Source organism: Gopherus flavomarginatus, chromosome 2 (assembly GCF_025201925.1).
Source record: "Gopherus flavomarginatus isolate rGopFla2 chromosome 2, rGopFla2.mat.asm, whole genome shotgun sequence".
Taxonomy (NCBI): Eukaryota; Metazoa; Chordata; order Testudines; family Testudinidae; genus Gopherus; species Gopherus flavomarginatus.
The window spans coordinates 299,719,193-299,745,768 of record NC_066618.1 but is presented as its reverse complement, the minus strand read 5'-3'; the positions used below and the strand labels follow the sequence as shown (position 1 = coordinate 299,745,768).

The following is a 26,576-nucleotide window of genomic DNA, read 5'->3' as shown; positions in this document are numbered from 1 at the left end:
TTCTTCGCACAAGAGAGGATCTGGCCCATGGTTCAAAATAAATATAGGCCTTGCACATGCCGTAACAGCTGCTGGCAGGAAGCAGGCTACATTAGGACATGAGGATGCTCATTTGGTATTGAAGTCGACTGGGAAAGCACTTGCACCTTGGAACGCCAGCTTAGGCCAGTTTCAGCACAGGTTTCGGACTCTGCTCAGGGCCAAGCAGGTTGGAACCTAACCAGTTTATTTTACTGCCAGGTGGTTTCCAGGAATTGCAAGAGCTGCCCATCTTACACACCCATGAGATGGCGAGCGCTAGATCCCTGCCCACTTGGGTCAATGGGGAGCATTGCACAGCGGGACCTTTAGTCTCCAAGGGCTGCTTCTCTACATTCAAGACAAGGACAACTTCTGGCTACATCGTACGATCCTGTGGGCTGCACTTTGGCCACCCCAGCTGGATTCCAACCTCAAGGCTGAGCCACCAGAAGAGACCAAACCCACCTGCAAACGCTGGCTCTGCTGCTCCATTTGTGCTTCCCCTCCCCTTCAACTTCTCCAAGGAGGTTTTCAGAGAGCATCGGCACATTCCTTCCCTTCTCCTCTTTAGCCTCCACAGACTCCCCATCCTCTTCCAAGTTGTTTTCGCCTGGCTTTGGCTCACAGACAGCCCCTCTTGCTTTCTTCTTCACGGAGACGGGGTTGTCTCCGGCTGATGCATTGGTCCGCCTGCGCTTTGGCGCCACAGCCCCATCTTCTGGGCCTGCCGCACCATCATCTCTGCTGGCCATGGCCATTCGCTGCCTCTTTCTATTGGTCACTTTGACCTGCTTGGGTTGACTGGACCCGTCCCCTGTTCTACAAGAGGCTCCTCCCTCCCCCCTTGCAGCGTTACCAAGCTTTTCCAGCTCTGCTCCCTGATGGGCATCCTTTGGGAGATTCTTAGGTTTACTGATATGTTCTTTGGCAATACTGATTTCAGCAGCACCAAGTGACGAGTCCATCCTGCTGTTCATTTGGGTTTCACTAGTGCCCTGCTCATCCTTCACAGCCACCCTGCAGTCATCTCCACCACCTTTAATTAGATCATCCCCCTCCAGTGCAGCTCCTTGCCAGTTTCTCCTAGAAGGATCCTGGTGTTCCTGCAGCTTCCAGCTCCCCAGGAGGCAGTTTCCTAGAGGTGGAACATGCTCGCTTTCCAGGGACTGAGCCCTAGCTCCAGTGGTTTGGTTCAGGGAACGGTCATGCAGAGGTTGGGCAACATTCCCCTGCAGGGCACAGCCTGCTTTTGTCTGATCTTTGTTTCTGCCATTTGAGGTAGAAGCACTTTCCTCTCTTGATCTCTCCCCTACTTTCTCCCTGATGCCCTGACACCTGTCCAGCCAGCCAGGATCCAGGGAGCCCAGTCTCTGGGCCACGGTCTGCTTCAACTGCTGGAATTTATTCACCTCAGGGCTTGGCTTCAGCCCTGCAGAGAGGATGGTGGGGGCCAGCCTCGATATCGATGGCGGGAGGAGGAGGTCTCCCGACTCATTAGGATCAGCGTTAGTAACGCAGTCTTTGCTGCTTTTCAGCGATGGCATCTGCGGGGGCTTTGGAGACGCACCCTGGTTGCTGTTGTCAGAGCTCTTCTCCAACAGGGGCACAGCTGGCTTCCCTCGGGGAGTCAAGGACTTCCTCAAAGTTATAGGACGCTCCTGCAATCAGAATTAAATGGTGGTAAGTTTTCGGCATTCCCAGTCCCAGTCTAGGCCCTGCACTGCTCCTCTCTGTGCTGCCCCAATGTGCAGACACTCTTAGAATCCAGCTTCCCCAGGCCCTTTCCCTCCCCAAATCCAGGTTGCTCCTGCAGAATCACTTCTTCCGGGATGTTCACAACAAGGGACACAAACCAACAGCTAAAATGCGGCTCCAAAGTATTCCTTCCTCTGGGCTTCCTGGTGCCTCCGTCAGCTCTGCCAGCTCTTCAGGGCAAAGACTGGCTTCACTGCACAGCCTCAAGTGTAGCGTCAGCACGGATCTAACTTACAGCAAGCCCCAAAGAAAACGTTAGCTCTTTAAAAACCCCCAATGAATAACCAGTCATGCTAGCAACACGGCTACTCCAGGCAGCAGTTCTTTGGTGCACCAATGGCTTCCAAACAGGTTCCATTTGCTCTCCCGCATCAACTCTCGACACCTATCTTCTGCTCACGCTAAAGGGAAGATGTGAGAACAGAGACACTTTCAACGGATGCCTCCCTCTGATAAGAACGAGTGACACTTTTCGAGTGCCCCAAAGGATGTGAAGGGCCACATTCAACCAGCCTTACTCATAATGCAGCGTGAGTGCAAGATCCAGCAGAATTTGGCCCAGATTAACAAGCTATGCGCAGAGGGATCGCTTCAACAATTAGTGAAATGCAGCCACCTCTGGAGTGGAACGTGGCAGCTGTTTTAACAAACTGCTCAAAAACTTTGGGACAGGAAGTGAAGAATATGGCATCCAACAGAACCTGCTGGCGAGGTTTTGTGCTGTAGAATGTAGACACCCAAATGAAATGTGATCATGACACTGGAAGTAACACCTCTACTCCAGGGGAACATGCCAGGGGATCTTTAGTGACTACAAGAAGTTGGGAGCTCTGGTTTAGGCAGCTTTCCAAGGATATGGTGTTACAACAGGATAGTAAATATCCAAACCTAATTTCCATTGCTTCTGAAAATACCCACTTTGCCTTGGGCAGGAATTAGTGCCTCTTAAAGGAGAATTCCTGTGATGTCAGTCATGTGCTGAACACATCTAAGAGATCTCACCAGATATCAGACTCGTTTTCATTATGCAGCAGCTCCTCAGCGAAAGGGTTTAACCAGCTCATAAGAACTACCTTTGTGAACAGCACAAGCAAGGGCAAATCAAATATTCACTAGATATTTGGTGGGGACTAAAACAACCAAAATGTATCATCCCTCTTTCTCCAGGCTTGTCAATTTGACAAGCAGAGTCAGATGAAAGAGGAGTCTCACACAGCGCCTGGGGTGCAATCTAACCTCTCAGCTGGTTTGCAGATCACCTCCAGGTAACTCCAGCTGGGCAGCCTCACCTTCCGCAGCATCGTGTGAACTGAGCCCCTCTCACTCGTAGAGGGTTTTGCAGAGTTCAAGGGTTTGATTTGTTGGGAACTCACCCCTGGGGCCCTGTCTGGAAATGCAGCGGGGCATTTTCCTCCTCTTCTGAGAAAGGGCCATAAGCAGCTTTGAGAGGTGCCTCTGGGGCTCTCTCTCCACTGTCTGCCATGCAAGCTTCATTTCAAACTGCACCTGCACGCACTAGCCTTTGGCACATGCCGTTTCCGAGAACAAGGAGAGGTTTTCCTTTTGAAAGGCAGGGAAGGATTAAACTCTTGCTGCACTGGCAGCTTGCCTGGAGCTCACCTAGAAGGCACGAAAGGGAGGGGATTACGCAGGCTGAGCCTCTCTACTAAACAGAGGGGCAGCTGCAGGCTACAGCTCCCAGCATGCAATGTGCCCTCTTGATCTAAGCTTGGCCTCCTATGGAGCATCCATCCTAAGAGCTGTAGTCCACCCAGCCTGCACTTCTGCATTAAAGAAGAGAGCAACATTACTGAATTCAGTCGATCACACGTTGGCCACCTCTGCTCTTTGGGACTAGACACAAGATTCTGCCCAGTGAATCCATTCAGAGTGCTAGAGCGATGTCTTCTCTCCTAAACTTATCACACAAATGCTACCCAAGTTACCCAAACATCAAAGGCTCTTTCATGGAGTTGCCAGACCTTTATGGCCGCTCCCAGGTTGGCTTTCAGCTTCATTCCAAAATACTGCGCAGACGCCTTTAGGCTGTCACGATCCTGGTGGCTCAGTTTGGGGGCTGTCTGCCCTCGATTCAGGTGTGCGCCCCAGCAACCCGAGTCAGGCACCTAGAACAAAGAGAAAACAGTCAAACCAAGCTCGAGCACTTCTCTATGAGCCAATTAGAGAGCATAGGCACATGATCACTTATCTTTGAGACGGGGGGAGGAGGGATGAAGAGCCAGAGAGTACCTACACATTAATAAGTAACACTGTACTATGTGTTAGCCCTCCAGAGAGGGCAAAGGGAGCTGGATGGAAAACATCAGGCCTTCAGGTGCGTATCAGCCCGTCATCCTCCAGTGCAGTGGTTTTCAGCCAGGGGACCGAGGCCCTCCAGGGTGCCATGAGCAGGTTTCATGGGGGCCGCCAAGCAGGGCCAGCATTAGACTCGCTGGGCCCCAGGGTAGAAAGCCGAAGCCGCACCGCATGGGCTTGAAGCCTGCGCCCTGATCCTTGCCACTCGGGGCTGAAACCGAAGCCTGGACAATATAGATTTGTGAGGGCCCTATGGCATCAAGCCCCAGGCAATTGATCTGCTTGATACCCCCCAATGCCAGCCTTGGCTTTTAGATGCAGAAAACCAGTTATTGTGGCACAGGTGGGCTGTGGAGTTTTTATAGCATGTTGAGGGGCATCAGAAAGACACTGTGTTGCTTACATTGACTGTTAATGGCCTCCAGGAGCAGTCTCACAATGCCCCGCACTGACAGTACAAGCAGCACAAGCGCTCCTGGGGAGGACGCACACTGCCAGCACAAGGAGCCAAGTGTGCAGACACAAGTGATTTAATAACTGCGGTGGCTGTATGCCGACGTAACTTAGGTTGATTGTTGCAATCCCTCCACACCCAGAGCTAGCAAAGTTCGCACAAGTTCCGTATACACAAGAGCTGCAGAATCAGGTCTTGTCACAACTCCCAGAAAGAGATGCTACTGCAAAGAAGCTGCTAAGCTCAGCAAAGCAGAAGTGTCCCTTGGTTACCTGTTCCACTGCTGGGGTTTCTTTAGCAGCTTGCTGGAAAACTGAGCTGGATTCGGGGGAGCCTTGATGCTCTCTCGCTTGCTTGAGCGCTTTGTACTCTCTGTACAGTTCTGTGCATTAAAATAAGGATTATAAGGGTAGATTTCATAAGGTAGCTGGGACATGCTCCATGGTCTTATTTCTGTTGGAAAACCCAAGTAGTAATGTACTAGTACAGGAAAGCAGACACCCATTCCCTGAAAAACAAGGATTCTGTAGATTTAAATTTGGAGGGATTAGATTTGTACATAAATAATTATGTCTAAAGACCCTTTCCTGACTTTTGAAAGATAATTTTTTACACTAGCTTGAATTTATAAAAACCATCATCCTTATTGTTATTTATACAACATTTAATGACTGCCATCGGGATTCACAACAGATCGAGAAATCAAAGCACAATATTTGATTTCCATATTTCATGTCTTAGGCCTTAAAAACACGCACCTGCTTAAACTTGCGCACATGAGTTTTCTCGTTGAGTTAAATGGACAACTCCCATGTGTAAAGTTAATCATGTGTATAAGTATTGGCAGGATTGGGCCCTAAGATTTAGTTTCTAAGCATGAGGTAGTATGTGCTGAAACTGAGCGACCCTTCACACATGTCCCATCAAAGCACACATCATCCACATGCTCAGCTGAGGTGCCTTATGGGCCTGAGCCCCTAACTACAAATGATTTCAATGGGAATAATTCAGGAATTTATCCTGCTCCCTATTGTTTCTAAGTGCAGAGAGAAATACAATATTACTGACATATGCCAATTAAAAATATATTTCCAGGCCTAAAGTCTTATTAAAGACTTTGAAATACACCTCTACCCCGATATAACGTGGCCCGATATAACATGAATTCAGATATAACGTGGTAAAGCAGCACTCGGGGGGGGGGCTATGCACTCCGGCAGATCAAAGCAAGTTCAATATAACGCGGTTTCACCTATAACGCAGTAAGATTTTTTGGCTCCCGACGACAGCGTTATATTGGCGTACAGGTGTATTTCAAGTCTAAGATTGAACACTGGTCTCCTCTCTTTAAATAGACTTACTTTAAATGCCCATTTGTATATTCTTTCAACACACATAGCAATAATTTTACTTTCGTCTAGCACCCTCCAAGGATCTCCAAGTGCTTTATGTACATTAGTATAGGTCCCAGTGAAGCAGGGCAGTGGTATCTCAAGTACACAGAAGGGGAAACTGAGATAGAAAGGTTAGATGACTTACTCAAGATCACAGGGAAAGTCTGTGGCAGAGCTGTATGGGGGTGGAGAGCCATCCTACTTCCCAATCACCCCAAGGGAAAGGAGAGCGTTTCCTGGGCAGCTATAGCAAAAGTCTTATCTCCTTTGCAGTCAGTGGTGATTTTCCCCATGTACTGATCCTTCTTAGTGACACAGGCACACCCTCCCCCTTACCCCATGGAGCAGCTGTGCAGTTTGGGGAGTTTATAGCTCACACTTACTCTTTGTCTCCTCTGGAGCCTCTTCCATATCGGTCTGTAAAACAAATACTAAACTATTAGGCATTAATCCCAGGTGCAGGTGTGTTTGGCAAGAGGCTCTATCCCTCCCACTTGGAACCACCTTCCCTCCTCCCTGTGCACCAAGTACCTAGGCATCCTGCTTCAAAGACTCCTGAGAACCCTTCTGTTCCACATTGTTTTCCAACTAGAATGACTATCAGCCCCTCCATATTTACCCTGCATGGTTCTCACTCAAACCTTTATGCTGCAAGCTTTTGGGGACAGAGATTCACTTCATCTTTCATCTGGTGCATGTGACCTACTGCAAGGCACTGTCTACATGTCAGTGAGCTAGGTAACGAAGCGAAATCATTCCATCTAGCTCCTAATTCAGAGGAAAAGATGCAGTAAGAGGCCAGGTCTCCAGACGATGACGGTAGAATTCCCATTAATAGCTCTTACCATATAGCACTTTTCAGGTACAAAGCCTGTTCCACACATTTCAGTAACCTTCTGTACTCCCTGAGAAATGGCAAAGTATTATCTTCCTGTTACAGATGGGAAAACTGAGTCTTTCTGTGTCTCCACAATGGAGGGAGCCAGTGGCAGAACCATGATTAGTTCTTAGCAGTTCCCAGTTTCCAGACCACTAGACGACACTGCCTCAGCCTCCCTGAAAGGACATGCATTAGGGCACAGTTAGAGGGAATTGGGGCTTCCATTTCCCAGGTTTTATTGCTTGACAAAATTCAGGGCGATTTTTTTTTGAGGGGCGAGGGGGGGGGGGAAGATACACAGAAAAGGAAAAGGCAATTTTCTGTGCAGCCCAACATTTAATTATTTCCTTTAAGCTCAGCGGTTTGAGCATTGGCTTGCTTAAACCCAGGGTTGTGAGTTCAATCCTTGAGAGGACCACTTAGGGATCTGGGGCAAAAATCAGTACTTGGTCCTGCTAGTGAAGGCAGGGGGCTGGACTTGATGACCTTTCAAGGTCCCTTCCAGTTCTAGGAGATAGGTATAACATTTGTGGTGCCCTGGACACTGATGTCCCCCTACTCGTCAGTGTGTAAGAATGGGCTGTTATAAACAAATAGATGGTGACTTAAGGCCCTGCCCTGCAAACACTTATGCACATGCTTCACTTTAAGCAGAGGTGTGGTCTGCAGGGCCGGCTCCAGGCACCAGCATTCCAAGCTGGTGCTTGGGGCAGCAATCTGACAGGGGCGGCTGTCCCTGTGTTTTCACCGCCACAAGCAGCACGCTGAATTGCTGCCGGACGGCGGGGGCAGTCTGTGCGCCTTCAGGGCAGCAGGCGCGTTTCCACGGTGGCGGCAATTGGCGGCAGCTTCTATGTTTAGTTGTTCGCCACGGCTTCAGCTAAACATAGACGCTGCTGCCGAATTGCCGCCACCGCGGAAACGCGCCTGTCACCCTAAGGGCACACGGACTGCCCCCGCCGTCCGGCAGCAATTAGGCGCGCTGCTTGGGGTGGCGAAAACTGTAGAGCCGGCCCTGGTGGTCTGTTGTCAGATGTTTGGCTGGGTGTGTGCGTTCTCTCCATGTGACATCCCAGCTCTGCACAGGCAGCCGGCACAGCCGATGTCGATTGAATCGCCCAATGACCACAAGATCCATTAAAGTACAAAAACAATGAGAAGTCCAGCGGCACCTTAAAGTCTAACAAATTTATTTGGGCATAAGCTTTTGTGGGTAAAAACCTACTTCTTCAGATGCATGAAGTGAAAATTACAGACACAAGCATAAATATACTGGTACGTGAAATGAAGGCAGTTACCTTACAAGTATCTGAAGAAGTGGGTTTTTCACCCACGAACACTTATGCCCAAATAAATGTGTTAGTCTTTAAGATGCCACCGGACTCCTCGTTGTTTTTGTGGATACAGACTAACATGGCTACCCCCTGATATTAAAGCACAAAGGCACCTGGCCAGGTTTATTGTCGACAAAGCACGATATTAGTATCCCGCAGACTCTACCGGACCACTAATACATGTATGCCTTTAGCAATGGATGCAGCTCAGTGAATGGTGGGACTTTCCATTCCCCCCTAGGCCAGACAAAGACGTCCCTCTGAGGTACCATTTTATACACCAATACAAACAAGTTCCCTACTGCCCCCCAACATGGTTAGTTACCAACCTCTGAAGTGGCTAACCACCACCCATTACCTTGTACCTGTTGGTTTGATCAAAGCATCTCTATCTTTAGGAGGGGTCAGTGTGTTCTCCTTACCTTTGGGGTGTTTGTACCATACTTGGTATCGGGGTGTTCTAGTACCACCCTTCTGGAATGTGTTTGCGTGAGCATCCCGCACCTAGCCTCTCTTAGGAATGTGTGATTTTGTAATACCAGCCCTGTTCTTGTCAGGTTCTGTGAGCCTGCAGGCAAAGTCTGACTTCTACTAACTTTGCTTCTTTGCGTCATATCAGCAAAGCTTGATCACTACTTTAGTTCAGCCCTTAGGCCTCACACCAGGCTTCTTACGTCCCAGGCTCTCTTTCTACTTTCCCCTCCTCCACTTTTTATCTTTTCATGGGGAGAACATTTACCCATCATTCTGGAAAAACATAATGCATGGACTGAAGATGATCCAGTGGGCTAAAAACTGTCATAGGGCCACCTTACTTTACCATTCATACATTCATGCCCCATCTGTCCCTTGGGCTGCACATTCCCCCATGACTGATGGACAGGTTTTCGTTTTAGTCCCTTTTGACGGGCCTGGGAACGGTAGGCCCGGGACCTCCACTGAGGAATGTAGTTTTATGACTGAGCCTTGGGGGCACTCCCAGGTAATTAATATGTATGGATAATATGGATATGGAAGCCTGACTCCAACTGGGGCCTCCAGACAATACCATAATCCAGGTAAATGTTAACCTTTGAATCTCTCCAATCCCCCTGGGAGGCTGTCCTCCAGAATGTCAGACTATCGATTATTAACAATTCTTCCCTGATATTCAGTCTTAAATTTCCCCCCACACACACTCTTGTCATCTCACTCTTCATTTTATGCCTCCTTCATACCACCTTGAACGATTCCTGGCCTTACTTGGCATTTGAACTTGCAGACAGTTGACATGCCAGGGTGTTGCTCAGCCAAACGCTAAAGATTTAGCTCTTTTAATCTTTCCTCAAAACAGTGCAGACAGCAGAACCACATAATCCCCAGCACAGATGAACATTGGCAGATTTAAACCTATCCTTCTCTTTCCTGTATTTTTCTTTTGCAAGGCTATTCTTAAACCTCTGATTCCTTGAGTCATATCCCCTCCCATCCCTGCATGGGTACCTTGCTCGGTTTCCTCTGGTGCTCCTGAAGAAATGTCATCTCCCATTTTTTCAGCAGGACTTTGACCTCATTGTATCTGTCCATGGCACCGAAGGCCTGGCCCTACTCTGAAGAACTGCACCAGCTGTAAATATTGCACAGATCTTCAGATTAATCCTCTCCAGAACCAGTCATTTGCAGTTTTATTAACAACAGGCAGATATCCCCACTGCTTTCTAGTGAATACTATGCAGATGTCGTACAAGCACCAATCTATAGGCACATCCACGGGGAAGTCAGTGTGATGTAATGCCAAGGCTCTGACCACTTTAGTCATTGCAGATGGCGTCTGGCAGGAACCTGCACTTTAACCGCTATGTAGTGGGGACTTGCCACCAAGGCTGCTAATCAGCTTGCCATCCTGCAGCAAAAAAACTTCAGGACCAGACTTCAAAGAGAAACTGCTGAGCTTCAGTTCATCTGCAAATTTGACACCATCAGCTCAGGATTGAACAAAGACTGTGAATGGCTTGCCAATTACAGAACCAGTTTCTCCTCTCTTGGTTTTCACACCTCAACTGCTAGAACAGGGCCTCATCCTCCCTGATTGAACTGACCTCGTTATCTCTAGCTTGCTTGCTAGCACACATATAAATACCTGCCCCTGGATATTTCCATTACATGCATCTGAGGAAGTGGGTATTCACCCACGAAAGCTCATGCTCCAAAACGTCTGTTAGTCTATAAGGTGCCACAGGATTCTTTGCTGCTTTTACAGATCCAGACTAACACAGCTACCCTCTGATACTTGCTATCTCAAGTGGTTCACACTGTCTGTGCTCCATAGATGGGGCAACTGGATACATCCCCAATATGGTTTGAAATCAGTGCAGTCTACCGCTTCGCTTCCTGTCCCAAACTGAGCTCTCATGTTCCACTCAAGAAGGGTGCACCAGTATCTCCCCTTAGTGGCTCAGCAAGGGCATCCTCTCTCAGGCTCCTAGCTCCACAACTGATGTCTCTCTAGGGTGCAGAATCTGTGTCTCTTTGCTGCCTGAGCAGGGTATTCTCAGGGTGAACAGTTCCCTGCCTTCGCTGTGTATTTCCCAATAAAGGGTGGTTCTCAAAGTTATGTACTGGTGACCTCTTTCATATAGCAAGCCTCTGAGAACAATCCCCCGCCCTCATTATAAATTAAAAACACTTTTAAATATATTTAACACACTCATAAATACTGGAGGTGAAGCAGAGTTGGGTGGAGGCTGACAGCTCATGACCCCCCCATGTAATAACCTTGCAACCCCCGAGGGGTCCCAATCCCCAGTTCGAGAATCCCTGCAATGAAGACTGTCTGGCTGAACAGACCTGCTTGTTTTCTCTTCAGAGACTGATAACAGAGGGTTGCTACAGCTGTAGGTTATCACACAGAACTTTCTGAGAACGCCTACTTTTCTCTTACGGTAAAAAGTGTTACAAGAGAAAACATTCAAACAATAAAAGAACCCACACACGTACTGATGAGCTTACCACAGTTCACCCCAATTCTTATGTGGGTTCTGGCAGGATAAGCACTTCACCCCTGCTCCCTAGGGAAGTCTTTTGTTCACAAGTTTATCACAGCTTCAGCTCAGAACAAGCATCTTCATGACAAGCCCCGTCCACCCTCTTGCACGGATCCAGGGGTCTTTGATCCGGAGTTGCCAGAAGCAAGTCACCGGTATACGGTGGGTTTCTCTTGGCTTACGAGGGGGAGAATTTGCAGCCCCAGGGGATTCCCTAGGGAAATGCACTTTACAGGGATGGATCCACAAAGCCCTCTGGAACTCCTCACACCTTCCGGGGGGAAACTGAGGCAGGCAGGGAGCGAGTTCACCAGGGTCACACAGCGAGGCAGGGGCAGAGCTGGCAAGAGAACCGGGACCGGGCTCGGCCCCCGCCTGAAGAGCCCACTCCTGGGCACGTGCCTCCCCCCGCGTCAGGAGGAACCCAGGCGTCCGGGCTCGGCGCTACGGCCCAGCGGGTAGAGAAACCCCGGACGCACCCGCACCCGCACCGGTCCGGCCGGCTCCCGCGCAAACCTCCCGCCTGCCCCGAGCGCCCACCAATAGGAGCCGCCGCAGCGGGAGGGACGAGCCAGCTGCCCAATCACAGCCCAATCTCCAAGGAAACGCAAGATCCCGCCTCTCCTTTCCGGACAACGTCGTTACCGGTCACGCCTCTGCGTCACCACGCACACCCGGAAGTGCGGTAGCTTCAGGTGGGGCGGGGCTGGGCCTGCGGAGCCCGGAGCGGCTCAGGGGGTTGCCAGCGCGCGGGGCCTGGCCGGTGGGGAGACGGTAAGGGCCGGGGGCCTGCTGGGGGCGGGGCGCGAACCCCCTGAGACAAGTGGGGGAGGGGCTGGAGTAGGGGGACGTGAGCTGTCGGGGCGGGCAGGGGTGAAATGGGGGAGGGGGTTGACCCCTCCTGGGGGGGACTGAGCCCCTCCCGGGCAGCAGTGTGTAAGGGGGGGGCGTGACTCCCCCCCCCCAGCCGCTGCCCGTTCCCCTGATCCTGCTGCGGGGCGTTTCTCCTCCCCTGCTGCTCTTTCCCCAAACGTCTCCGGGAAAGGGGCTGCAGGTTCTGCGCCCCTCTGCCCCACCCCCAGCCCTGTGGCTGTGTGATAGCTGCTGCCCACCCGCCCCCCACTGGACATGTCCCCTGCAGATCTCCTAGCAGCTTCCGGCAGAGCCGGGCCCAGGAGAGCAGGTTCCCCGCAGGGGAGTCAGGGCTCAGGTCTGCAGATGCTGAAGCATCATTTCCGGGTGTCAGCAGCTTGTAGGAACTGCCCCCTGGTTGTGGTCAGTAGGGTGTAGTCCAGGCTGCTCCAAAGGTGACTGGTGAATCGCAGCATCTCCTGGTCTAGCTATCCCTCTCTGCCCTTCTTCGGTATCGGGGGGGAAGTAGAGGGAGGAAGGAGAAGAAGGGGAAGCGGTTATGGGAGTGCTACATGGGTCATGAGGTTATTGTGGCTTAATGTCCCCATGTGTGTGCCACTGACCAGCCTCAGGGGCGTGGGAAATGGCCAGGATTTGGTGCCACAATTGGATGGACCATACAGTGATGTTATGGTCCAGTGCAGTGGAATGAGGCATGAGTGGGCCACATTGTGGGACGGGGGCTGTGGTCATGGTAATGGAGCTAGTTGGTTTGAGACGAGTGTACTGTACTAGAACGTCTCTTGCACTATGTTTGGCCTTTCACTACTTGAACCCCCAGATTCTGTGGCTGAAACCCTCTGATGGCCAGATTGACTGAATAGGTGGAACAAGGCTGCTAACAGGCCAGGAGGGGTTGCTGTCCCATCCCACTTAGACTCATAAGGTTAGAAGGGACTGCAAGGGTCATCTACTCTAACCCCTGATCTAACTTCCTTGATTTCTGTCAGGATCAGCATAAGGAGAGAAGGGAGGAGCAAACTAGCATGAAGGTGGGGGCCAAGTGGTAATCTGCCAGTGCTGCCTTACTTCTTCTCAGCAGTCTGGGCAAAGAGTGGCCAGTATCCCTAACTGACATGCTGTTTAATTCTTAATGGGTGGCTTATACAATCCTGGATTCAATCGCAGATGGGCTGGATGTATTGGTTGTTGTAGCATTTATTTATATTATAGTAACATCCAAAATCCCTAATCAATCAAGGTATGTTGTGCTAGGTATTGTTACAAACACGTGGAGGGAGAGCATCCCTACTAAGTAATTAAAGACAAGATGCAACAAGTGAGTAAAATATAGTAGAAAGGCTCACGTGCTCAACTGGAGAGTTCCTGATCATTCTGATCATGTATTTGTATCAGTCTATGTAATATCCGCAATCCCCAGTGATCCACTAACTAGAAGTGGATTTGGAGGAGGAAAAGGCAGTGGTATTATGGATCGGTTCAGGGCCCGAGCTCCACGCATGAGGTTGTATAGAAGAAAGCACAAAGATGGTTGTGGGAGATGTGGACATCCAGGTGGCTGAGGCAGATGTTATATTAGCAAAGCAGAGGGGATGGGGGCAGTGCGATGAGGTACAAATGGGGATAGATAGGGAGGAAAGGGATACTTAGTTCAGCTTTAGGATGATTGTGTTAGGGCAGTGGCTGTGCTTTTTGGATCTGACCTCACGTACACAGTGCTTCCCATCTTGACAACTAAGATGAGTTTGACTGAAGACCAAGGAGTCTTAGGAGAGAAAAACTATTAATGCGCAATTCCTAACATATCAAGCATTCCATCTTTCTCCAGGACTCCTAGCAGAGCCAGCTAAGGTGTTGGGTCTGTTGGACTGAGCCTTACTGCCCTGCCCAGCTGCACTATCTCTGGGAACAGTGACTGTTGTGTGTTGGCTCAAGATCTAATGGTTAGTGAGAGCCATGGAATTGTGCCACAGGGTCTGGTTCCATTTATGTTAAGTGAGGGCATTTTGGTTCTGAGCTTTCTGGTGAAACTTAATATAAGAGCTGTTGTGATAATCAGATCTTTGCTACCTGTGGGCTGTAGGCAAGACCATTCCCATCAGGGTGTGCAAAAGGGGCGGAGCCTGAAGGTGAATAAATCTTATTAGATCCAGAGCTCTGAGGGATGCTGCTCCCTGCCCGCTATATTGGAGAAATAACCATTTTAGTCCATGACCATAGACACAGTAGCCCCATGCTCTTCAAGGTCAGCAGTGGGCTATAGATGACCTGCTAGAGGTCAAAGAAACAATAGAGAGACATGTGGCATCAAGGAAGGGGAGGAACTTGGTGGTCAATGCGGTGTAGGGGGGAAGGAGGGCTACAGGGAGGAGACATGGGCAAGGGAAGAAGAGCTGTCAGTTGGTCAGAGAGGACCTGCACCCTGGCTGGCCCTGTACAATCAAGGACCAACAGTGCTCTGGGGGCTTGTAAGCAGTTTAGCAAATTGGAACCACAGGGTTAAATTTCTGCAGTTCTGGGGGTCCCCTTCTGATTTCTAGCCCCCTCCTGTTGTAAGACTGTCGGTGGAGCACTGGAGGCAGGTGGGATCTTTCCTACCTGAAGTTGCCAGGCAGGCAGCTGTGCTGGCCTTCTGGGTTCCCAGCTCTGTTCTTTCACTGTGTGGCTGGCTCTCAGAGAGCAGAAGCAGCAGAACAGGTGAGATGAGGATGGGCTATATCTCTCCTGCCCACTCATCAGCAGCTGCAGGGAACAATGCAAAAACTGGTCAATTCCTAGTGAAAGTCAGAGATCTCATCAGGAATGTTGCAGTGTGTCCTGGGGGCAGATCTATCATTAGGTGTTTCTCTTCTCTTTCAGTGGTTCTATGAAGCTGGGGCTCTGGCTTGCTGCCTCCCTGCAGCCATGCACTCCCTCGTGTTCCTCTGTGCACAGAAGGTGGTTTCCCACCACTCCACGGTGCGCGGTGCCTTGGAGTTCATCCCAAAGGAATTGTATCCAGTCTTGTTCAAGGCAGCTTTCATGGACAAGAGGACTCTTGTGCTGCAAGATCTGGTGCAGACATGGCCTTTCCCGGTACTCAGTTTCCAGAAGCTTTTGCGGAAGTGTCAGCACTGTGACCGTGCTCTGCTCCAGGAAAAGCCCAACAAGCTGTGTGTGCAGACTGTCATCCTGGGAGTGGTGGCCTACCTGAATGAGGCTCTCGAAGACCAACTCCACAGCCAAAGGTACCTGTCAGCGCATAGCTCATTACCTACCACAAAGGTCACGTGCTGATGAGACTAAACTATACTGGGAGGTGGTGGGGAAGGAGACTTACAGTAACACACTAACACTGGGGTTCTCAAACTTTTTTTGCTGGGCCACACTTTGAAACTGTTTGAGGCTGTGATGACCCCACTGCCCCAAAAGTGATGACAAAAATACTGTACATCCTCAGGAGCACTAAATGAAGCATGGAATCATTATCCCTGCAGCCAGAGGCACTGAAGCCTCTCAAAAAGTGTAAAGCAACAGTTTTCAGGAATAAATACATGGATATTTAAGAAACACGTTTTCTGGGTAAAAAAATAGACAACAAGATACAGCTTGGGGAGCTGGAAGCCTCTTTCAGTGATTGTGGCAATAATTATAACATTGTCCAAGGATTGTGGCTTTATACGCAACTATATACAAACGAGTATCTGGACACTTTCTGCGAGGGGTGCTGCTGTTTTGAAGCACACATTTTTTTTTTCCAATCGCAGCTGCAGGGAACTGAGGCAGACCCTTAAATCGTCCTCCACATTCAGTTTTCATTTTTGAAATATGAACAAATGTCCGCGATTTGGTATTGCCACCCTTACTTCTGTGCTGCCTTCAGAGCTGGGTGGCTGGAGAGCGGCAACTGTTGTACCCCTCACCCGGCAGTCTCCTTTATTTGGGAACTTGAAATATGGTAACCTTAGCAAAAGATCTAAAGGTTATCACAATATTTGTTGAGATTTCGTGACACCCCGATAATAGCCCTGTGACCCCCTTTTGGGTCGAGACCCCCCAGTTAGGGAAACGCTGCACTAACATGTTAAATGTTATTGACCTGGGGTCTCTGGCCCTTTAGTACAGCTTGCACTGATGATCCAGTAGGGCTGGGACAAGCTTTGCTTTTGTTCTTGGTTGTGTGACAAGAAAATATGGCGGTTTCCATATTTGGACTTGTAGTTCAAACTGAAATTGCGCTCTGTGTCCCTCTGGAGGAAGAGCTGCTGATCTGAGGTGCTGGGTGCTGACTTAAATCTGGGTGGACCAAATGTTCCAGGTATCTTACCATGTTAAACTGGGCATCCAATTTCAGTTTCCTCAAATTGCAGCAGAATGGGATGACTCTCAGGTAGCAGCTGCTTGGTAAATGCCTCCTCTGGCTCCTTGCATGTGATTGTGCTGCAGACTGCACTTTGAAAGCAGGCTCTTTGGCCGTTGTGCATGTGGTTTCTCTGCAGTGTGGCACTACTAGCCTGTCTGCAGCATTAAACAACTTCCATTTGTCAAGTGACAGGCCATAAGGAGCTTTGGGCGGTGGGACACAATGCAGTAATTCCTGCTGGTTGGCCACTGGTTTTATCCATCCATAAGCATTGCTCTCTTCCCGTTGAAAATGGAGGGAACAGTCTTAAATGTCAGCCTATCTTAATCATTATGCAGTGCCCCAAAGTATAAGATGCTTTTTATTTTTTCTGTAAAACAAAGTCCCTGCCAGGGAAGGCAGTGAGGTTCACTGGATAGGGGTTGGAACGGAAATCAGAAGACCTAGATTCTAGTCCCTGCTTTGTGTCCATGGGCTTTCCCACTCTGTGGAACAGGGGCAGTGATACTTAGCCTCCTTCCGAAAACCTTAAGGTCTACGCCTGAGATGCTCTAAATCTTATCGGCACTGAATAGTGTCACTCTTATTTTGGAGACAGTGGTGGGAGACGGGGTGGGGAAGGCTGAGGGCTGCAGTAAGATCATGTGATTCCTCTGTTCTAGAATGAACAAGTGACCAAAAGACTAAAGCTAGGCAGAGCCACAGGCCGTGCATCTGGAACTGGTAAACCAAAGAGCTAATCCTTAGACTGCGTATCACATCATCTGAGCAACACAAGTGGTTCAGTCTTTACAGCTGCCACAAGAAGGGAGATGAGGCCCCAGTCCTGGAGCGAGAGCGAGTCTTTTCAAGCCAGTAATTGATACTAACGCCTCTCCTTCCTCCCACTGGGTTCTGGTTCCCAAGCCATTGGGAGAGTGACTACATGGCCCTGTGTGGGGAACGATCCTGCAGTAGCTGGGTGAATGAAGTTGGTGACCCAATAGGTCTTTTCAGTCTCTCGTTATTTTGCTCCTTTTTTCTTGTCTTCCACAGCAAGAGGCAGCGCCTGCAGGTTCTGGACATGACGGGGCTTCAGGACGATGGAATAGACCAGGGCCCAGAAAGCATGAGCCTGTGGTCCAGGACGGTGACCCTGGCGAAAGCGTGCATTGACGTTTCCAAGCACCAGAGCAAGTGCACCAAGCGCACCTCGAAGCGGAGGAAGGGCCCCTACAGCAGCTCGGTGGCTCTGCCGCCGCCACGGCCCGTTTCTGTGGAAGTCCACGTGGATCTCTTTGTGAACAGCACCTCTTACGGAGTCCTTAAAGATGCCTTGCAGAACAACGCTAACAGCATGCTGCGGCTGAAATGCCGGGACTTCCGGGCTGAGGAGCTGCCCATTGCAAGTACCGTGGGGCTCCTGGAGTTCCTGGATCCCACAGCTGTTCGGCAGGTGGATCTGAGATTCAATAACCTGGGGCTGTCTGGCCTGAGGGTGATTCTCCCGCACATGGCAAAATTCACCAACCTGGTCAGCCTGAAGCTGCCCTACAGCAACATTGATGTGAGGCGGCTCTCAGCGGGGATGGAAGGAAGCCTCCACTACTTCGCCACCCAGCTCAGTAGATTGTCCTGTCTCAAGGAGCTGAATTTGGGCTCCTCCAGGCTTTCCGGGAAGCTAAGGCAACTGCTGGGGTAAGCTGTTTGTAGGGCCGAGGGGGCCCAGCTGAGGGCTGCACTGGCAAATTGATAGGAGTGTGAGTGACTCTGTAATAGAGCAGGTTGCAGCTCTTCTTTTGTGAGCCATGGAGACTACAGGTCCCATCATGCAATGCTCCATCTTGATCAGAGAAGTTTCTTTGCATGTTGGGATCTGTATTCTGCAGCCTCCTTTAACATGAAAGTTTGGCCAGTGCACTGCAGGTCCTGTCATGCAGTTCTCCAAGCATCCAGACTTTATAACTAGCATTAGGGATGTTCGTCACCGTACGAATCTGCAGCTTTAGTGTTGGTCTTGATTTGGCCCTGAGCTACTTGGTGTGTGGCCTTTTCCAACCATTTTGATTTCTGTCCTCTGTGAGCGACAGCAGTTATCTGAAAAGGAACTTATGCTTACAATCTTTCTTCCCACCAGCAATTTGCAGGGTCCCTTGGAAAGCCTGGAGCTGGCCTTCTGCTACCTGCTCCCCAATGACCTCGCCTACCTTTCACAAAGCCTTCACACCCCCACCCTGAAGAAGCTGGACCTCAGCGGCAACAACTTGTCTGACTCGCTTCTCCAACCCTTCCAGCATCTCCTAGAAGAGGCCTCCTCATCCCTTCTCCACCTGGACATCATGGAGTGCCGCCTGATGGATATCCATCTGGAATCACTTCTCGCCGCCCTGTGCCGCTGCTCTCAACTTCGCTACTTGGGGGTGTTTGGCAACCCCCTCTCTACACGGGGGCTGAAGAACTTGCTGCAGAGGACCATGGGCCTATTGTACTTGCAGCTCGTCATTTACCCCTACCCTGTGGACTGCTACAGTGAGACCCTGCCATGGCCCCCCACCTCCTCTAACCTCTTGAATGGTTCTGTGGATGAAGAGAAGTTTTCCAGGGTGAGCGCTGAGCTGCAACAGATGCTGCTGACTGCAAGCAGGACTGATGCCGTCTGGACCACGAACTTATGCAGGCACAATACCTTAGATTACTTTAATTTGTAGCTCACCAGGAATGCAAAACAAAGGAGAAAACAAACTGATCAGGCTTTTCATTTTTAATGCCCCTTCAAAGTTGAGCAGTTCAGTGGACGCAGCAACAACACTTTTATACACATTTTTAACAGCATCTGTTTAGAGCATGAATTCAAATGGAAGTTCTCTTCTCTCCTTCTGCACCTCCGTTCAGTAAAGCTGAGATTAAAGCTGCCATGGTTTATCCCAGATAGTGCCACTACCTTATGTAGGTTCTTACATGCCCCTTACATGACTTTAGTGTAGCCCTGCAGAATTCTTAGCAAAGTGTACTAGTCACAGTACAAATGCAGCAACCTAACAATTAGAAGGCCCCTTCTAAAAACACTGATCCATTCCTAGCTTCTGGGCAGTCTACTCTTTCTCTGCATGGATTATCTCATCTGAAAAACCCTCTTTCCACTTCTCTTCTAATGTATCCCATCATTCTCTCACGTGTGCGTAGGGCTTAGAAATGTTACCAGTCATGTAGTAGCCAGAGCACTAAACTCACTAGCCACAAAGATGTGAAAGGTGGGGAGACCTATATTTAGGGACAGCTCTACTGTACTCCTGCTTGGCTTTATGGCTGCTGCAAGTGGGGTGTCTTGTGCTACTCTGTCCTTCCCCCAGCCTTCACTTTGGAGTCCTCCTGTGAACTGAATATTTCCTCCATCTCTGCTGTTGCATGGAGCTTTCCTAAGATGTAACAAAATAAAATTGGCTCAGTTCTTATCCATTTCACAGCTGCTTGCAGAATATAGTAGTGGTGAGACTGACAACACCCCTGTTGGTTTTCACTCTGCTGCAAGTGCGTGGAAGATCTGAGTAACAGCAGAGGCATCGGAGTGGTATGCAGACTGACTGTTTACACTCCCCTTGTACGCAGAGAGCTTCTTCACAACTAGAAACTTTTTTTTTTTTTTTTTAAATGAGAGGTTAGATCCTGCAGAAGATGATTCATGCTCCCTGGTATACTTACCAGCCATGGGCATGTGGTAAGCCAGGATTGGTAAGGAATGATGTCCCTAGCCTCCAAACATCCAATAGGGAATGATCCTTCATTAGCTGAGAGGGACGTAATTGATCTCTTCCATCTACCATATGCTCTCGGCTTCTGCATACCATTCCACGCTCAAGCTGTGTGGCTATCCAGTTACCTTCTGGGGTGGGTTTGTTGCTACCTGTCCAACTTATGACTGGAAGTGGCTTCTTTCTTCCCTGGTCTGTAAAATCCCACAAGATTACTTTCATGGCCTTCTGCCCTGTCTACCTGCATAGTCATCTTATCACTCCCTTCTAGCTTTAACTCAGGCTGATTCTTTTCTACTGCACATAACTTGACACCTTCACCAATCCTCTCTTGACCAGTTAAACTTCTGACCTCATTTTAACTCCCATCAGCTTAAAGTCTTCAAGCCCCACCTGTTTCTCTTGGGCAAAAGGACCTCCCTCCCATCCAACTCCATTTCCCCTCTTGACACATACTTGTGGTTTGTTTTTTCTGTCTGGAACTTTGGCATCAGAATCTGAACTCTCCTCTTCTTCCCACATCCTCTATGGCTGCATATTTGCTTAGATAAACTTCTTTGTTCTGGCCACTTTGAGGGAATAATCATGCCCAATGGGGGGTTAATTTTGTGTGAGACTGCTGAGCTAAGGGACTTTGAAAGCTGGTAACTCATTCCTTCAGCACATTACCCATGTCAGTGTTACCTGGGCTGCCCCTCTGCTTAAATTCTCCTGTTACTTTAGCCAGTGAATGCAGCCCGTTTCCAAAATCCACTCACATCTACATATATCCTCTGTTTATCAACCCCATCCTCAAACAACTCTGCTAGATCCTTGAGCATTCAAGATCCATTTAAAAAATATGCTTTGTACAAACCCTACCCAAAATGCCCCTGAAAAGCGGCGTCACGAAGAGGCATCGCCCCCGAAATGCCACTGATTTTTGGTGGCAACGCCTCTTGACGTTACCGCTTCTTGGCGGCATTTCGGCAGATGCTTGTCCACTAGCCATGGTCCTTGGTGGCTTGTTGTCTGGCGCCCGCCACCTGGGAAAGGTTGGGGACCCCTGCTTCAGATGAAAGGCATGCTACAAGATAAAGTGTCTTATGACCTGGGGACTTTCTCACTGGAACAGCTATTTAACTAGCTGCCCTTTGACAGAGGTCGCTCTGCTGCTGCTGGACACACCTGTTTGAATCAAGACTGTGTCTTGGAGCCCGTCTCTTTCTACCACCTCCCCCTGTGCTAGTGACATGGAAAACAAGCACAATGTCACATTGACAGTGATGACATCGCTGCAGGAGCCACTAGCAACAACACAGTGTGAGCGCAAAGCCTTGGTTTCAGTAAGAGCTCTGGCCATTAGAATCATAGAAATGTCGGGCTGGAAGCGACCGTGGGAAACCAAGTCCAGCCCCCTGCACTGTGGCAGGACCAAGTAAACCTAGACCATCCCTGACAGGTGTTTATCCAACCTGTGTTTAAAATCTCCAAATGATGGGGATTCTAACAACCTCACTTGGAAGCCTGTTCTAGAGCTTAACTCCCCTTAGAGCTGGAAAGATTTTCCCAGTATCTAACCTAAATCTGCCTTGCTGCAGATAAGGTAGGACAAGTAATGGGCCTGCAGTGGACATGGAGAACACTTGATCCCCATCCTTTTTATAACCACCCTTAACATATCTGAAGACTGGTATCAGGGCCCCCGTCACTCTGCTTTCCCCATGACTAAACATGCCCAGTTTTTTAACCTTTCTTCATACTTCAGGCTTTCTAAACCTTAGATCATTTTTGTTGCACCCCTCTGGATGCGCTTCCCATTATCCCCATCTTTCCTGAAGTGTGGTGCCCAGAACTGGACGCAGTAGTCCAAGTGTTACCCTGTGTGGGACGAATAAAGTGAGAAGAGATTAGTGTTTGAAGTCAGTGAGTTACAGTCTGGCTCCTTCTTCCCTAACTCCCCTAGCAGTGGGCCTCCTGTGTGCCCTCAGCCCCAGGAGCTCTCCAGAGCTCCTAAACCTTTAGAGCAGGGGAAGTCACCTTTGAGGGCATGCTACTAGTCCTGTCTATCTACATGAGCTGGGACGCATGCTCCCAGCTCTGGTGCAGCTGTATCCTAAGTGTGTCTTCCTCTCTGTCTGTCAGCTCCCACCCTTGGCCTTGCCTACCTCTCCCTCTTTCATCTCCTCCTGCTTGCTTCTCCCCACGCTTTTATGCTGCCCCCAAGTCTAGAACGGTCCCCAATATTGACTCCCCTCACATCTGACATCTTTGGGCATCTCCATCACTCATCATCTCTGCAGCCCCCTCTATGCCTGTCCTCACGCCTGCTCTTAAGAGATTAAGTTCACTCTCTTGCCTAGCAATCTGCCCTGTCCTCTCTGGTCTGTCTTTTCATCCTGTCTATTTCAGATGTATGGAGCAGGCGCTCTGTTTTATGGCTGTGCACATCAATTTTATTAGACCCCACTACAGTGATTAAATCTTTTTCATTCCCTTCCCATCATGGACTACTATGAGCCTCTCACTCCAGCCGAGTGCAGTGGTGCTACTGATGGTTCAACCAGTGTTTATTTTTGGAAATGATCTTGCATTTGTACAGTACCCTCACAGTTAGAAGGATCTAATGGTGTTTTACCAACTACATACAAGAAATTATTTCATCTGTTGATGACATGCAACCACCTCTGGGGTGAAACACCAGCCATTCAACAGTGCAGCAACCCATTAGGACATAAGCGAAGAATGCTGTGTCTGTTTAAATCAGAGGAGGGGATTCAGGGAGGCAGAAAATAATTGCAGGAGGCGGAATTTGATCAGTACACTGGTGTTTCGACGCTTGGAGAAAAGCACTGTGAGAACGCAGCAGGAACTTGGTTTTGTGTGTCCTTGGAAAAGGGATTGCCATGTTTTCAGCTGCGAGTGAAGTCTGCAATAGCCAATTCTCCAACCATTGGAATGGTAGGAGGGAACTAGCCCTTTGCATGTCAAACAGTTAGTTGGGTCAGGGTAGAGGAGAGTTTCCTCACATCTACAAATCATTGCCAGAGAAACCAGGCAATCTGCTATTTCAAGTCTTAGTCCAAGGGGCCAAACATTCAAACAGCAACATGCTGTATCCATTCAAAACCAAACAGCAAAGCATACCCTGCTCCATGATGCCCTATGGGACACTCTCCCAATCCAGTCTTTCCAGAGGATGTTTGGGGGCTGTGCCTGTAAGTTGCAGTCATGATTATGAGACCAAACTGGACTGCAGTGGAGAACAGTCTGAAGAGCAATTGCTGTGGATTAACAAGTCCCAAAGAAAAGGGAAAGTTTGCTGTCCAAAGCAAAGCTGTACTGATATTAATGCTCCGTGCTCGACATGACTCCGCTAAAGGCGTTAGCTTCCATAAGGCAGAAGCTGCCAACAGTTGTCTCACTTTTTTGGGACATGGTCAGCCAATGCGTATGTTCAGATGATGTAATAGCTTCTAACTTGTGTCTCATTGGTTAAAAGTGTTGTTGCTTGCTATTGTCCTGGAGAGTTACAGGGGTAAAGTTGGACAGAGATCCTCTTTCTTATCCAGTTCAGCCAAACTCATTAAATGCCGGAATGGTTTTTCTAATTCTCCTCTGCACTGTGGATTGGTATGGTCCAAAACCTCTAAGTCACTTCTCAGGGCCTAGAATTGAGGATGACGTGAAATTACTGATTAGCTGAGATTCTTAGGGCACTAGCCTGAGCAATGCTTAGCCATTTCCAATGCATTTGGGCCTAGACGTGGCCATGTCATCCCCTCGCTCTTGCCAGGCTGTGAAGAAGGCTGCACATTGGGTTTAGAAAGTGATATGCTAGTGAACTAATCTTGAGCAGGCAGTTCAGGGATGTCTGCCACAGTGATACACAAAACCAGTGCACGCAGTTCAACATTATTAATGATAAAAGGCATCTGTTTAATCTCAGAATAATCTACAGAGCAACATCCAGTGTCTGTTCATTCTCCTGAATGATTACAAGGAAGGACAAAATGCATTAAATCCTTAGTCCAGCCTTTAAATTAATGTATTTAAAATGATCTAACCTGGAATGATAAATTGGTTCAGAAATACATTCCAATCGATCAGACGGTGTTTCCATTATGTATAAGATTCAGTACTTTTAATCCTCTCCAATTTTCTGTCACACAAGGGAGAGCTAGTTCATTTCAAGGAAAATTTAGGTGACAGATTCCCTTACGCTTGGAACTGATCTTGCAGCTTTTCACTAGGCAGTCTCCCTCTGATACGAATTAAAGTATCTGCCAGTTTCTTGAAGTCCACACTGAGCACATTATTACTGTAGAATAGAGAGTAATAAAACTTTTCTATTTTGGCATTTGCATTGGCCTCCTGAAACCTCTTTTGCTAGAGAGCCAGTGTGGTCATTCTAGCATAAACCATGAGTAACTAGAGCATCCATGTATTAACTTGAACTGTTCTTGCACTGTAGTTAGCTAGTAGATAACAACAGGGATGTAGTTCTTGGCACTGGGACTTTTTTCCCCTATAGTCTGAGCTATCCCCCTCTCTAGATTCCACCAAGAGATTTTAATGAAACCCCTACAGAAATGTACCTGGCCCTGTTCTGTATCAGCCACTAGAAGCCTGCAGCCCACCTTAGAAAAACACCACTTAATTCCTGGACAATAAGTGGTCCTTTTTTGATGCCCTGTACAGTCTGGCTGAGGGAGGAGGGGCAACTACTAATGGTTTGTGCTTCCTTGGCACCTTCCATCGCAGGATCTTGCCGTGCTTTACAAACACTATTTGCTTTAGTCTTTTAACGTGTCTTGTGAGTTACAGCCATAGCATTGTTCTCATGTGACAGCTGGGGGAAACGAGTATATCAACGTGGCTTTCCTTGGCTGTCCTATTTCCATGTTTGTAAGGGCAAATAGCATCAGCTGGATCATGAGCTTCTAGGGCAGCGGTTCTCAACCTATTTACCATTGTGGGCCACATATGCAGTTCTCTGTGCCCTCGTCCAGACTAACCCGCGGCATCGGCGGGTTAAAATCGATTGCTCGGGGATCGATATATCGCGTCTAGTCTGGACGCGGTGTATCGATCCCCGAGCACGCTTACATCGATTCCGGAACTCCATCAATCCGAACGGAGTTCCGGAATCGACACGGAGAGCCGCGGACATCGATGCCGCGCCGTCCAGACTGGTGAGTACCTCGATTTTAGAAATTCGACTTCAGCTACGTTATTCCCGTAGCTGAAGTTGCGTATCTAAAATCGATTTTAATTCCTAGTCTGGACGTGGCCTGTGTCGTGTGGCCACATCCACACAATATATATACTACCTCTGTGGCTCTGAGGATGTCACATGGGCCGCAGCTGTGTGCTGATTGGGCTGCAACCAGCCCACAGGTTGAGAACTACTGTTCTAGAGAATTGTGCCTCTTTACCCATATAGTGATCTAACATTTCCCCCACACCCACCTCCTGATCTGTCTCCTCAGCAGCACAGACCCCTGCCTCCCTCTGACGAGTGATTTATTCACACCAGCATGTTTATTCCCATATATCTGTATCTGTGCACGACAGGCCGACCGGCCTACCTGCCTTCCCCCTGCTTGATGCCAGACCAACGTTTGCATCTGGAAGCAGTGCCTGTTTGTTTATGGAGTTTGCTTTTTTTTGTTTAAGGTGACAAATCTGAGGAACTGTCTCAGATCGAGGTGTCATTAGAGGGCGTTTTGGAACAAATTGATAAACTAAACAGTAATAAGTCTCCAGGATCTGATGGTATTCATCCAAGAGTTCTGAAGGAATTCAGATGTGAAATTGCAGGACTACTAACTGTAGCCTGTAACCTATCATTTAAATCAGCTTTTCTACCACATGACTGGAAGATAGCTAATGTGATACCAATTTTTTTAAAAGGGCTCCAGAGGTGACCCTGGCAATTACAGGCCGGAAAACTTGACCTCAGTACTGAGCAGACTGGTTGAAACTATAGTAAAGAACCAAATTTTCAGATACATAGATGAACATAATTTGTTGGAGAAATGTCAACATGGTATTTGTAAAGGGAAATCATGCCTCACCAATCTACTAGAATTCTTTGAGGGGGTCAACAAGCATGTGGACAAGGGGAATCTAGTGGATATAGTGTATTTAGATTTTCAGAAAGCCTTTGACAGGGTCCCTCACCAAAGGCTCTTAAGCAAAGTAAGCAGTCATGAAATAAGAGGGAAGGTCCTCTCATGGATTGGTAATTGGTTAAAAGATAGGAAACAAAGGGTAGGAATAAATGGTCAGTTTTCAGAATGGAGAGAGGTAAATAGTGGTGTCCCCCAGGGGTCTGTACTGGGCCCAGTCCTATTCAACATATTCATAAATGATCTGGAAAAAGGGGTAAACAGGTGGCAAAATTTGCAGATGATATAAAACTACTCAAGATAGTTAAGTCCCAGGCAGACTGTGATGAGCTACAAAAGGATC

General features: G+C 48.7%; 2 protein-coding genes across 5 annotated transcripts in view; one reads left to right on the top strand and one right to left on the bottom strand.

The window, feature by feature from the left end:
- Nucleotides 1-11,698, bottom strand: part of RECQL4 (RecQ like helicase 4) — a 45,432-nt gene extending 33,734 nt beyond the window's left edge. For 2 of the 4 annotated variants that reach the window (XM_050940568.1, XM_050940571.1), the window contains exons 1-6: nucleotides 11,143-11,481; nucleotides 9,637-9,760; nucleotides 6,324-6,357; nucleotides 4,819-4,928; nucleotides 3,759-3,902; nucleotides 487-1,679 (exon numbers count right to left, since the gene is read on the bottom strand). In XM_050940568.1, coding sequence (XP_050796525.1) covers nucleotides 487-1,679; nucleotides 3,759-3,902; nucleotides 4,819-4,928; nucleotides 6,324-6,357; nucleotides 9,637-9,720 — 1,565 coding nt within the window. In that variant the 5' untranslated portion in view covers nucleotides 9,721-9,760; nucleotides 11,143-11,481. Of the gene's footprint in view, nucleotides 1-486; nucleotides 1,680-3,758; nucleotides 3,903-4,818; nucleotides 4,929-6,323; nucleotides 6,358-9,636; nucleotides 9,761-11,142; nucleotides 11,482-11,662 lie in introns of those variants that run through there. The other 2 variants (XM_050940569.1, XM_050940570.1) reach the window with 2 other exon arrangements.
- Nucleotides 11,699-11,928: 230 nt separating this feature from the next.
- On the top strand, nucleotides 11,929-24,465 carry LRRC14 (leucine rich repeat containing 14). The gene is made up of 4 exons (XM_050940999.1): nucleotides 11,929-11,951; nucleotides 14,910-15,277; nucleotides 17,428-18,069; nucleotides 18,509-24,465. Exons 2-4 carry the CDS (start codon nucleotides 14,955-14,957, stop codon nucleotides 19,077-19,079), a joined length of 1,536 nt encoding a protein of 511 aa, XP_050796956.1. The 5' UTR covers nucleotides 11,929-11,951; nucleotides 14,910-14,954; the 3' UTR covers nucleotides 19,080-24,465.
- Nucleotides 24,466-26,576: the final 2,111 nt, after the last annotated feature.

Excerpts from the sequence above, each read along its gene's own strand:
- LRRC14 (XM_050940999.1), top strand. The coding sequence starts at position 14,955 with ATGCACTCCCTCGTGTTCCTCTGTGCACAGAAGGTGGTTTCCCACCAC. Across the intron at positions 15,278-17,427 it reads GACCAACTCCACAGCCAAAG|CAAGAGGCAGCGCCTGCAGG; the intron begins GTACCTGTCAGC and ends TGTCTTCCACAG. Across the intron at positions 18,070-18,508 it reads AAGCTAAGGCAACTGCTGGG|CAATTTGCAGGGTCCCTTGG; the intron begins GTAAGCTGTTTG and ends TCTTCCCACCAG.